The following is a 13,037-nucleotide window of genomic DNA, read 5'->3' as shown; positions in this document are numbered from 1 at the left end:
CACAAAAGGAACTCTAAAACTGTGGCCCCTCATGATGAGTTCCGGTTTCTTGTGACACCCACCCCCATCAAAGTTGCCCATCCCTGATTTGGTGTGGCATTGTGTTAAAAAAAAATGTAAGAGCTTAGGAACTCAATTGGTGAAGTCCATAGGATCGAAAATGGATGAATGCAACAAACATGTCTCTGTCAGTATCAAATATAGTCATGCGTGGTAGCTCTACAATTTACTCGAAAGGCAATGCACTCTGGGAAATAGTGTCTATTTGGGTCCACAGACTTCACACTTTTGGTGTTGATTTAACACGGTTAATTATTTATTTTATTACACTTGAGAATTTGCTGTGTAAGCGTCCAACTTGCTGTTTGCATTGTTTACAATTGGCTTTTGAATTACAGTTTTTTCAAGTATCATAAAATAAATGTTCAGTGTCATGTCGAAGAGCCATCCAGTAGTTGAGCGTCACAACTTATTTATACTTATCTGTACAAAATATCATTGGTTTATTGGTTTCACTTGATTATATACACCTGGGTTCATGGACATTGAGAAGAATGGACATTTACCGAATGTTCAGATAGAAATGTATTGTGTAGATCAAATATGGCTGTCAGCTAGATTGGAATAGTACAGTGCCTTGCGAAAGTATTCGGCCCCCTTGAACTTTGCGACCTTTTGCCACATTTCAGGCTTCAAACATAAAGATATAAAACTGTATTTTTTTGTGAAGAATCAACAACAAGTGGGACACAATCATGAAGTGGAACAACATTTATTGGATATTTCAAACTTTTTTAACAAATCAAAAACTGAAAAATTGGGCGTGCAAAATTATTCAGCCCCCTTAAATTAATACTTTGTAGCGTCACCTTTTGCTGCGATTACAGCTGTAAGTCCCTTGGGGTATGTCTCTATCAGTATAGCACATCGAGAGACTGAAGTTTTTTCCCATTCCTCCTTGCAAAACAGCTCGAGCTCAGTGAGGTTGGATGGAGAGCATTTGTGAACAGCAGTTTTCAGTTCTTTCCACAGATTCTAGATTGGATTCAGGTCTGGACTTTGACTTGGCCATTCTAACACCTGGATATGTTTATTTTTGAACCATTCCATTGTAGATTTTGCTTTATGTTTTGGATCATTGTCTTGTTGGAAGACAAATCTCCGTCCCAGTCTCAGGTCTTTTGCAGACTCCATCAGGTTTTCTTCCAGAATGGTCCTGTATTTGGCTCCATCCATCTTCCCATCAATTTTAACCATCTTCCCTGTCCCTGCTGAAGAAAAGCAGGCCCAAACCATGATGCTGCCACCACCATGTTTGACAGTGGGGATGGTGTGTTCAGCTGTGTTGCTTTTACGCCAAACATAACGTTTTGCAATGTTGCCAAAAAGTTCAATTTTGGTTTCATCTGACCAGAGCACCTTCTTCCACATGTTTGGTGTGTCTCCCAGGTGGTTTGTGGCAAACTTTAAACGACACTTTTTATGGATATCTTTAAGAAATGGCTTTCTTCTTGCCACTCTTCCATAAAGGCCAGATTTGTGCAATATACGACTGATTGTTGTCCTATGGACAGAGTCTCCCACCTCAGCTGTAGATCTCTGCAGTTCATCCAGGGTGATCATGGGCCTCTTGGCTGCATCTCTGATCAGTCTTCTCCTTGTATGAGCTGAAAGTTTAGAGGGACGGCCAGGTCTTGGTAGATTTGCAGTGGTCTGATACTCCTTCCATTTCAATATTATCGCTTGCACAGTGCTCCTTGGGATGTTTAAAGCTTGGGAAATATTTTTGTATCCAAATCCGGCTTCAAACTTCTTCACAACAGTATCTCGGACCTGCCCGGTGTGTTCCTTGTTCTTCATGATGCTCTCTGCGCTTTTAACGGACCTCTGAGACTATCACAGTGCATGTGCATTTATACGGAGACTTGATTACACACAGGTGGATTGTATTTATCACCATTAGTCATTTAGGTCAACATTGGATCATTTAGAGATCCTCACTGAGCTTCTGAAGAGAGTTTGCTGCACTGAAAGTAAAGGGGCTGAATAATTTTGCACGCCCAATTTTTCAGTTTTCTATTTGTTAAAAAAGTTTGAAATATCCAATAAATGTCGTTCCACTTCATGATTGTGTCCCACTTGTTGTTGATTCTTCACAAAAAAATACAGTTTTATATCTTTATGTTTGAAGCCTGAAATGTGGCAAAAGGTCGCAAAGTTCAAGGGGGCCGAATACTTTCGCAAGGCACTGTATATGAGATTGTGTGTGCTCTATTCATTATATTTCTATCATCAACATGCAGTTCCAGATACAGCCCTGCCATTAGTTGAAGTAACTTCCTGTGATCTGGACTAAAATATTTTTAAAAGGTTTTAGCTTTCTCAGATCTGTATTAATATAGTTTTGAAAAGTAGTCACTTTCTGAGATCTGTTTTCAAATAGTTGGAGTCACCCTCCTGTTGGTTCCCCCGGGAAAAATAGTTACTTTCCGCAAAGCACAGTTAAAACTACCGTTCAAATCAAATCAAATCAAATCCAGGTCTGCAGTGATAACACCTTGGATCAGACTACCACAGTCCCGCTGAGGCTTCAGGCAGTGATGGACCCAGTGTGGTACAAGTTAACATGCAGGTCTGCTCACAGGAGGTTCCTCTGACAACACACTCCGGTCTGCATGACCATCTGTCTACCAATGTGGTGAGATACCCCTGGCTATTGGCCCGGCCCAAATGGGTGAGGGCAGAGTCCTGCAAAATAACAGTGGTCAATCGATCATACGACCGGCACTTTGGACCACTTCCTGCCACTGGCAGTGACTGAACTGACCACTGCTTACTGGGAATTGGCAGCCTATGGGAGAAATGCTTCTTGGTAAAAAACTAACTTGGTTGGCAAAACCGGTTGCAAGGATGTCATTATGGCGTCTTTCATTTCATCATGGTCAGATGTATTACTAGTTGCAAAAGCAAGACAATGACGTCCTATGCCAAATGTTTCCTGTTAGTGGGTCAAGTATATTTTATCTATAACACACTGGCTTAAAAGCCAGTGGAACTGCCAGCAATAAGCTGTTGGCAACTTTGAAGAGCGAGACAGCTTTGGGTCAATCAATATGATATTCGGCCTGACTCAAGGATTTAAATGTATGTAAGCTCAGGAGAATATCCCGTTTGTCCAACGCCAGCCCTGTATTAGCCTACAAAATCTAATCTACAGAAACACAGACAAGCGCAGAACAGTCAGCACTCCCCATTGTGCCTTGGGGAAACTGCAATGCATTTTATCACAAAGACAAGGCTCGCCTTGTCCCACATGGGATGAAGCAAAATGTAATGTAGTAAACCACGTGACAAACACTCCGTCACATCAGCACACTGAGTGACCCGATGACGATGTTTGTACTCTTCCAGCAAAAGTAAAATGGTGGCTGAATTCCCACAAGTTGAGAAAATCTGGATTTTGAAAGCAAGAGGGGGAAAAAATCCTGGCTTTGACGCCGGATGATGAATCACATCACATCAAATCATGTTGTGGAACTGGCCTGGCTGACCGCTGGCACTGTCCCCTAATATGGTGGGATGAGAGATGAATGTGAACACAGGGCCAGACGGGCTGACAAGCAGAGTGCAGAGTGTGGGACTCGAGCGTGATTAATCTCCCTGGCTCATGGGACCTTTTTAGGTGCTGTGATTTTGGTGACAGTTGGATGGGGTTCAATTATAGCGGAGGGAGTGAAGCGGAGGCAGAGGAGAGAGGAATCAGGGTCAATGTGTAATCAGGCCTTGAAACAAACCGAACAGCAGTTGACTGCAGATAAACAACAATAACCAGCCAGTCAGTCAGACAGACCGTATTGGAATAGAGGTTCAACCTAGAAATTGTCCTCCTTATATGCCTTTTAGCAGACACTTTTGTCCCCCTACTATAAATGGCTGGATTCGGCTGGTCAGAAAATGTGCTTCCTCAACATTTTTCCAAGTGCAACAATTACATTTGTTAGAAGGGTACTATAAAAGTCAATCTCAGGGTGACAAGCTGCTGATAACACTGTGGAGACTCATCAACATCAAAGGCCAACTGGAGGATTGCTACATATCACACAGTGCTGGACCAACAGGGAATTATGTTTTTGAGATAGTACAGTAAGAATACCACTGCACCAAGTGATAGATTTAGCCCCCTTGTGCCTCCACATCTGAGGTGTAGCTGACACACAAAGCCTCAGTAGCCTGTATGCATAGAAACTTTAAAGGAGAGACTGTTGGAGGTGAGCAGTACTACATGATAACACTAAGGGGCTACTCACGTCTCAGGTGGTATCTTCATCTGAGCGTGAGCAGTGAAGCAGAACCAGCTGAAACACAGGATCCACAGGCCCAGTCTCAGCCCCGCTGGAGTCCCTCTGGGTCCCAGCCTGTTCGTTACTCCACCTGGCTCGGCCCTGGGTCCTAGTCCCATCCTGTAAGGGTCCACTGTGTCAGCCTTGGGTCCTAGTCCCATCCTGCCTGGGCCCACTGTGTCAGCCCTGGGTCCTAGTCCCATCCTGCCTGGGCCCACTGTGTCAGCCCTGGGTCCTAGTCCCATCCTGCCTGGGCCCACTGTGTCAGCCCTGGGTCCTAGTCCCATCCTGGCTGGGCCCACTGTGTCAGCCCTGGGTCCTAGTCCCATCCTGCCTGGGCCTACTGTGTCAGCCCTGGGTCCTAGTCCCATCCTGCCTGGGCCCACTGTGTCAGCCCTGGGTCCTAGTCCCATCCTGCCTGGACCCACAGTGTCAGCCCTGGGTCCTAGTCCCATCCTGCCTGGGCCCACTGTGTCAGCCCTGGGTAGTAGTCCCATCCTGTAAGGGTCCACTGTGTCAGCCCTGGGTAGTAGTCCCATCCTGCCTGGGCCCACTGTGTCGCCTGAGGAAGACATCTGTACCGGTGGTATCTATGGCTCCTCTCCAATGTCTCAGTCAGCACACAACAAAACAACAACAACGCACCTCAGGATCAGCAAGCCTCAGGAAAGTGTCGAGGAACATCCCAATGAGTCTGTGGGGGAAAGTGTTCTCATGTCGGCTAAAGGAAGTGGAAGCCCCATGACGTCATTTTTGACTGTGTTGAATATGTGAACCGGAATACTGTCCTCCTCTGAGTCCGTAAATACCCGCAGTCGGGATTCTGTCATCCCCCAAGTCTTTCTCGTTATCTTCTCATTCTCTCAAAACCACAGGCCAACCTCTCCTTTTTCCAATCCTAAAGCACTACAGCATTCTCCTGTTGGTGTTAGAAGTGTTGCCTTCTAGTGTTAGAAGTTGAGAAGCTCAAAAGACTCCAACATGACACAATGAAGAGGCACTGTTTCGATCACTGTGACCCGTCGATCAACCACGAAGACGACACTCTAAGAGGTATTCATCAAAAGTTGCATGGTGGTCATACACAAGATCTAGATACTGTAGTTCCTCTCTGCATCCTGGCGGTGAAGGATCCCTTCCTGGTCTCTGGAATACCAGAGCAGATGAACAGGTTATGCACAGACCAGACAGACGTGCCGTCACACTGACAACGACGAGATGAAAATAACCCACAGAAAAATGATGGGAGGGAGGCTTGCAGCAGCCATTGATTTGTCGGCATTCCGACGCTGCCTACTCTGTCATCAAATTTAGGGCGTAACCTAGTTGGATTAAAACTCCCCACCCCAACCGAGATGGGGATAGGAGAGTGAGAGGAAGGGAGGGGTGGATGGAGGGAAAGTAGAGAGGAGGAGGGAGTGAGCGAGGGGGGATCGAAGCGGAGGATTGGATGAGGGGTTTGTTTTATCTAAGAGGATTATAGTGATTTCTGGAGACAGGCTCTTGTCCATCCAATCAGTGGATGATAAATAAAAGCCCCAACGTTTTTTTAGCAAAGGCAGTGCTGGACTGGGATATCTAATGAAGCCTGATACTCCCCTCCAACATAAACACGCTTGCCAAGCCAAATCCCGCCCGGCCACTCTGGCAATGTGGCACTCTGGCACAGGAGCACCACTAAGCAGGAGGGAGCATTACCGAATGAACACACACACGGCACAAATGCACAGCATGCTCAGATACATACACGCACTCACACGCACACACACACCTTTATGATTTTTTTATTTTTATCGCTTTGGTACTATTTTCACAAGTATGTGGTACATTTTCACAACTCTTAGTACAAAACGTCAAACAGCTCACACTTGTAACCCAGTCAGTCTTTCATTAAAAACCTATCGATGTGCATTCATTTGGATTGTAAAAATCTCTCACCACAAACATTGATTCAAAATAATAGTTTGGGAAATGTAATGAGAACATTGGTTTAATCACCAAAACACAACATAATGATATCTTCTAAATGTAGTCGTTTTGACTACCAGTTAGCCAATAACAAACAATGCAGAGATGTTTCAAATTGCCCTTAGAAGTGCTAAAAGTCGCATATGCTACAGTGCATTACAGTTAACATTAGGCAATACACAACAAAACTGACAGAAAACCTAGAATTTACATAATATCTAATCAATGTGTAATAAAAGGTGTGATCAATGACGACAACCTCTACAATCATTCATGCAAAACAACCATGTTATTTTCAGATATAAACTCAGCAAAAATAGAAACGTCCTCTCACTGTCAACTGCATTTATTTTCAGAAAACTTAACATGGGTAAATATTTGTATGAACACAACTAGATTCAACAACTGAGACATAAACTGAACAAGTACCACAGACATGTGACTAACAGAAATGGAATCATGTGTCCCTGAACAAAGGTGGGGTCAAAATCAAAAGTAACAGTCAGTATCTGGTGTGGCCACCAGCTGCATTAAGTACTGCAGTGCAATTCCTCCTCATGGACTGCACCAGATTTGCCAGTTCTTGCTGTGAGACGTTACCCCACTCTTCCTCCAAGGCACCTGCAAGTTCCCGGACATTACTGGGGGGAATGGCCCTAGCCCTCACCCTCCGATCCAACAGGTCCTAGACGTGCTCAATGGGATTGAGATCCTGGCTCTTCGCTGGCCATGGCAGAGCACTGACATTGCTGTCTTGCAGGAAATCACGCACAGAACGAGCAGTATGGCTGGTGGCATTGTCATGCTGGAGGGTCATGTCAGGATGAGCTTGCAGGAAGGGTACCGCAAGAGGGAGGAGGATGTCTTCCTTGTAATGCACAGAGTTGAGATTGCCTGCAATGACAACAAGCTCAGTCCGATGATGCTGTGACACACCGCCCCAGACCATGACGGACCCTCAACCTCCAAATTGATCCAGCATCTCTCAGACTATTGCGGACAGTCTGCGCACTGATGGGCAGTTGTTGTTGCCATCCTGTACCTGTCCCGCAGGTGTGATATTCAGATGTACTGATCCTGTGCAGGTGTTGTTACACGTGGTCTGCCACTGCGAGGTCGATCAGCTGTCCGCCCCGTCTCCCTGTAGCTCTGTCTTAGGTGCCTCACAGTACAGACATTGCAATTTATTGCCCTGGCCACATCTGCAGTTCTCATGCCTCCTTGCTGCATGCCTAAGGAACGTTTATACAGATAAGCAGGGACCCTGGGCATCTTTCGTTTGGTGTTTTTCAAAGTTGGTAGAAAGGCTTTTTTAGTGTCCTAAGTTTTCACAACTGTGACCTTAATTGCCTATCGTCTGTAAGCTGTTAGTCTCTTATCGACTGCTCCACAGGAGCATGTTCATTAATTGTTCATGGTTCAATGAACAAGCATGGGAAACATTGTTTAATCCCTTTACAATGAAGATCTGTGAAGTTATTTGGATTTTTATGAATTATCTTTAAATGACAAGGTCCTGAAAAAGAAAAAAAAAAGAGTTTAATTGTAATATAGGTGTACATTCTAAATTCAAATGTAAGAAATTAAATTAAACAAATAAAAATAAAATAAAACAATGCGTGCTAAAGGTTAATTTGCATCCAGCCCGTCTTGAGTATTTGACCTTAAATTCTCATCCACATCACAGTGAATGTCCTCATTCTTCATGCACCACGAGAAAAACCTTTTGGCACGCTCCTGGGAATGGCGATCATATACCTTCAACCTCCATGCTGAAAAAGACCCTCAATAAGGTTGAGGAAAGTAGAGTATGGGGAAAGGTTAACTGTATGGTCACGAATCGGGGATGGGCCCGAAACCATTCCTGGGCCACTTCTGAATGTTGGAACCTGACATTGTCCCATACAATGACATAGGTGACCTCTTCACCTTGACAGGCCAGCTCAATTTTATTGAGAGACACAATGAGGTATGCAGCACTGTAGGATCCAAGTAATTGCCTACATACTACCACACCATCTTCAGAGATATCTGCGCACATGAAAATGTTTCCCGCACGTTGTTCAGGCACTTGGACGGTCGCCCGTTGGCCGATGAGGTTCCGCCCACTGTGCTGGGTTTTGGCCAGGTTGATGCCCGCTTCATCAACAAAGATATACAAGTAACGGTTCACAGCAGCATCAAGCACCAACACCTTTTAAAAATGTATTTGATTAGCTATTTTTACAGTATAGTTCCAGTATGATATTGTGAAACAGCATACAGTGCCTTGCGAAAGTATTCGGCCCCCTTGAACTTTGCGACCTTTTGCCACATTTCAGGCTTCAAACATAAAGATATAAAACTGTATTTTTTTGTGAAGAATCAACAACAAGTGGGACACAATCATGAATTGGAATGACATTTATTGGATATTTCAAACTTTTTTAACAAAGTTCCATTGGGAACTTGTGGTCAATCCTCAAGAGGTGGGTGGACAAACAAAACCCCGCAAATGCTGACAAATTCCAAGCATTGATTATGCAAGAATGGGCTGCCATCAGTCAGGATGTGGCCCAGAAGTTAATTGACAGAATGCCAGGGTGGATTGCAGAGGTCTTAAAAAAGAAGGGTCAACACTGCAAATATTGACTCTTTGCATCAACTTCATGTAATTGTCAATAAAAGCCTTTGACACTTATGAAATGCTTGTAATTATACTTCAGTATTCCGTAGTAACATCTGACAGAAATATCTAAAGACACTGAAGCAGCAAACTTTGTGGAAATTAATATTTGTGTCATTCTCAATGTTTTTGGCCACGACTGTACATTTTATTACTGTAGTTCTCAAAATACATATATAGTAGACAAACCAGTTTAAAATCTCTAGGTTTACCAAACCGTTAAGTGATTTAAACCATTAAACGCTGTTGGATTAAATGATGGTCAACTGTATTTAAACAAATGAGAAGAGAATAATACGAAAAGTATTGTGAGCATTGCATTGTGAAAGGCAATTACTTGATATGAAAGGTATTTCTAGACGGAACAGTGATTAGGTTTGGTCAAAAAGTTACTGTGTGATTTTGTGTGATGTACTTAGTCAATTGAAAATGTCCTTAAAGTTGTGAGAGAAAAAAAACGTGTTCATGATGATCTGTTTTGAGTTTTGTACTACGAGTTTTACCACATACTTGTGAAAATAGTACCAAAGCGATAAAAAAAAAAAAAATGTAATAGGATAATCTATTTGTACTTTTGACTTGATACAACTTTGGAGAGTGCTGCAGTGAGGCTAAGTGATAAGGGATGTATCAGTGGGACATCAAGTAGGGGGTCTTTAAGACTAATCTCCTTTAAAAAAAAAAACGATTAGAAGAGCGCTAAGCTTCTACTCTCCTGGCCTATGGGATCTCATAGTATCTCATATTCAGACCATGACCTTCAGGACTCCCATACGTTTTTTTAAAATTGTTTTGCAGTCCACAAATGGAGCCTTTGGCACCAACCAAAGATGACAAATTGCTAAAATGATACATTCAGCTCAACCCACATCAGTTGCCCATGGTAGAGAATGAAGTCAAGACAATAGCTCCCTCTGCTGGAATGTGTGGAAACATGCAGGTGTATATCTCGGTGAAGGGATATGGATACATTGCAGAATAATTCACCCCAGCAAGCAGTACTGTAACCTAGGATTCAAAAAGTGACACTCTCTGTTCTGAATGGTGTTCATTCTGGGATGTTGAGACAGAGGGAAAATAATGGCTCCCACCCACCAATAAGACAAGAAAGAGCATATTACTCCAGTTAACTTTCTCTGAAGACTTATGTTTGTACAGCGCATTTGGGAGTCGGGACATTTCTGCGTCCCTGTTGAGAGGTTAGGTTTAGTGACACACCTGTAGTAACTCACGGTGGCCTGGGTGTCAGGTTCGCCCCTGCAGCAACCAGAGCCGTGCTCTTGGCCCAATACACAGCGTGAAAGGATAAATCACCCCCAGTTACATGGCATAAACCCACACTGGAAAACTCCACAGTAAAACGTATGAATGTAAAAACAAGCTTACCCTGAATCGTTGTGCGAACCATACTAACTGTAAAAACACTCCAATGTGACAAGAAGCATACGAATTGCAACAGAGCCTGAGGAAATTATTCTGTGTCAATTAAAATGTACCTTAATTTAAAAAAAGTGTTGGGACAGCGGTCTTGAGCCGTACAGGAGGACATAAAGGTGTGCCTCCTCTTATGAACACGTGATTTAATGTGAAGTTAATGGGATAACATGGGACAACATGTGAAGCAACATGGGACAACATGTGAAGCAACATGGGACAACGTGTCAAGCAACATGTCATAACATAAAACTACACGTGACAATACAGTAGGTGAGCACATGTGAGAACATTATCTCGTGTGAACTTAACGTGACAAAAAATGTGACACGGGGATGCACAATTTCAACATGACACTACACATGGGACAACATTGGGACAACAAAACCCAGGTGTCAAATGTCATTTAGAATATTTTACTTTGAAATGCAATAATTTACATTAATTACACTTTAGCAGTCATGGTCCCCAAGCAGGTTTTGTCTAATTCCCAGATTGTTACAGGTACATCACCAATGATGTTTTCAGGAGATCCTTACTGTGAATCAGCCTTAAATTGGGATTTGAACTCATAACTTGCTGGTTGCTACAGCAACCTAAGATGTCCTGCTACGGTGCAGTTATACACCACACGATCTGTGTGTGTGACAGGGATATGGCCACAGACTTGTCGGCAATAATTCATTTCTGCACTTTGCTAAAAACGGCCAAGAATCAAGTAAATAATTGTCCAATTATCGCCACCAACATAAAACTGGCCGTGCTCAAGGGCACTTGAAGTAGAGTATACGTCAGTTCTTCGAGGATTTGAACTTGCAACCTCTTGGTTGAGAGTGCGTCAATGTTTCTTGGAACATGTATTATCACACTATCGAAAAATAATCATACGGTTAGGGTATACTACAGTGCTGTTTCCTGGGGTACAACAAGGTCAAAGGTACACTTCACAGGTACACACATGAACTCATATTGTACAGTTTGGTACCTTGTAGTTATAATGGGAGATTTGTTTTACCCAATATTTGGAATATAAGGTACAATCATCACTGCGCTTTCATAGGTGGGGGCAATGTACAGGTGGGTCACATTTAAATATTTTGGGGTGTGGTCAGATATGTGTATTTGTGCTAACCGTCAGTGGAAGTGTTTAAGTATTTCATGGTTATGCCGATGCAAGCAACCCACTTTGACACCCTCTGTTCTGAATGTGTCATTAATGAGTTGATCTGTGAAATTGTCAATTATTAACTAGAAACTATCTGTCTCTAATGTATGTTAGTCACAGTAACTTACTTGCAAATTGTTGTCTTTAACCTATTGTGCCTTCACTGACTCTTCTGCTGACAATATGCACATCAGTTGCAGATTGGCAGCATACTGTAACCAGCTGTGCCTATTTGAAGTGTGGCTTTCAGCTAGCTGTTTTTGGTATTCCGTAAGCCGGAATGTCATCCTATTTAATGTGCTCTGTTCATAAACATTAAGCTTGTATACTGTCAGTTCTGTAGCATTTCTAAAGGCTGTCATAAGTGCAGGTTATTCCAAAGAGCCATACAATATTTCATTTATAGCTAGTCTGCATGTAATTATAACATTCACTTCCCTATCAGACCTTCAGGTCAGTTAGTGTGATGGATTAGCTACAGTAAATTACTGTGAATTTGACAATATCCCACTTGTAACTAGTTGACACTAAGTTATTGAACTTTAAACATTACCTTCCTGTTAGGTAGCTGCCATTAAGCTACTTAAAAATGCACAACAACATCTTAACAGTGCAGCTCACAAGTTCTTACAAAAACTGCAGCACTGACAATGTCAAAACAGGTGCTCAAACTTCCTCTACTGACAGGTGGCACAAAAACAACATATTTTAGACCATGCCCCCAAATATGCTAATGAGACCCCGTCAGCACATTGCCTCCACATACATTTCAATGTGCAGTAATGATGCTGCATTCGTCACCAAGTGGGAAGCGGGAATTTACCACCAACAACTGGGAAAAAGACTCTTGAACGGCCCTCCAACTATTTACGACTTCACAACTGGTACATTCCCAACTCCCACATGGCTACGAACACAGCTTTACATTTAATATATTGGGTTAATAAACGTACCATTAAACTAGATTATCCGCACATATACTGTACCCTTCAAGGTAACGACCATTACCATGTGAGTTCCTATGTGTACCTCTGAGTGTACCTCAATGTTTTTGTACACCAGGAAACAACACTATACCGTAATGGTACTCTGTTTTTTTTTCTTTTTCTGTGTGCATATATGTTCATTATAACAAATAACCATCTGGTGGCACTGCTGACACATTAATGCACTCCAGACCAAAAGGTTGCAAGTTCAAATCCCGAGAGTGCTTATCCACATTTAGGGGTAGATTCTAGCAGACATCTGCATAGGGGTTCTTTTGTACTTTTTGCATTAAGAGAAGTCCCTGCAGCCTTGAATATGACATGTAATAAACACCACAATATGACTCATTGAAATATTAATGATTTTTTTAATTTAACATTAATTTAATTAACTTGGCAAGTCAGTTAAGTTAATTCTTATTTTCAACGACAGCCTAGGAACAGTGGGTTAACTGCCTGTTCAGGGGCAGAATGACAGA

The 13,037-nt window shown here is 42.7% G+C and overlaps 1 protein-coding gene across 2 annotated transcripts in view; it reads right to left on the bottom strand.

Moving 5' to 3' along the window:
* Nucleotides 1-5,600, bottom strand: part of LOC110493150 (voltage-dependent calcium channel subunit alpha-2/delta-4) — a 91,844-nt gene extending 86,244 nt beyond the window's left edge. The window contains exon 1 of one of the 2 annotated variants that reach the window (XM_021567396.2): nt 4,308-5,600. In XM_021567396.2, the coding sequence (XP_021423071.2) occupies nt 4,308-4,915 (608 nt within the window). In that variant the 5' untranslated portion in view covers nt 4,916-5,600. The remainder of the gene's footprint in view (nt 1-4,307) is intronic. The other variant, XM_036952286.1, reaches the window with a different exon arrangement.
* Between the last annotated feature and the right edge of the window lie 7,437 nt (nt 5,601-13,037).

The sequence above is a fragment of the Oncorhynchus mykiss genome, chromosome 2, assembly GCF_013265735.2.
Source record: "Oncorhynchus mykiss isolate Arlee chromosome 2, USDA_OmykA_1.1, whole genome shotgun sequence".
In the NCBI taxonomy this organism is placed as follows: Eukaryota; Metazoa; Chordata; class Actinopteri; order Salmoniformes; family Salmonidae; genus Oncorhynchus; species Oncorhynchus mykiss.
Note: the sequence above shows the minus strand (reverse complement) of the source record. Positions and strands in the feature narration are given on the sequence as shown.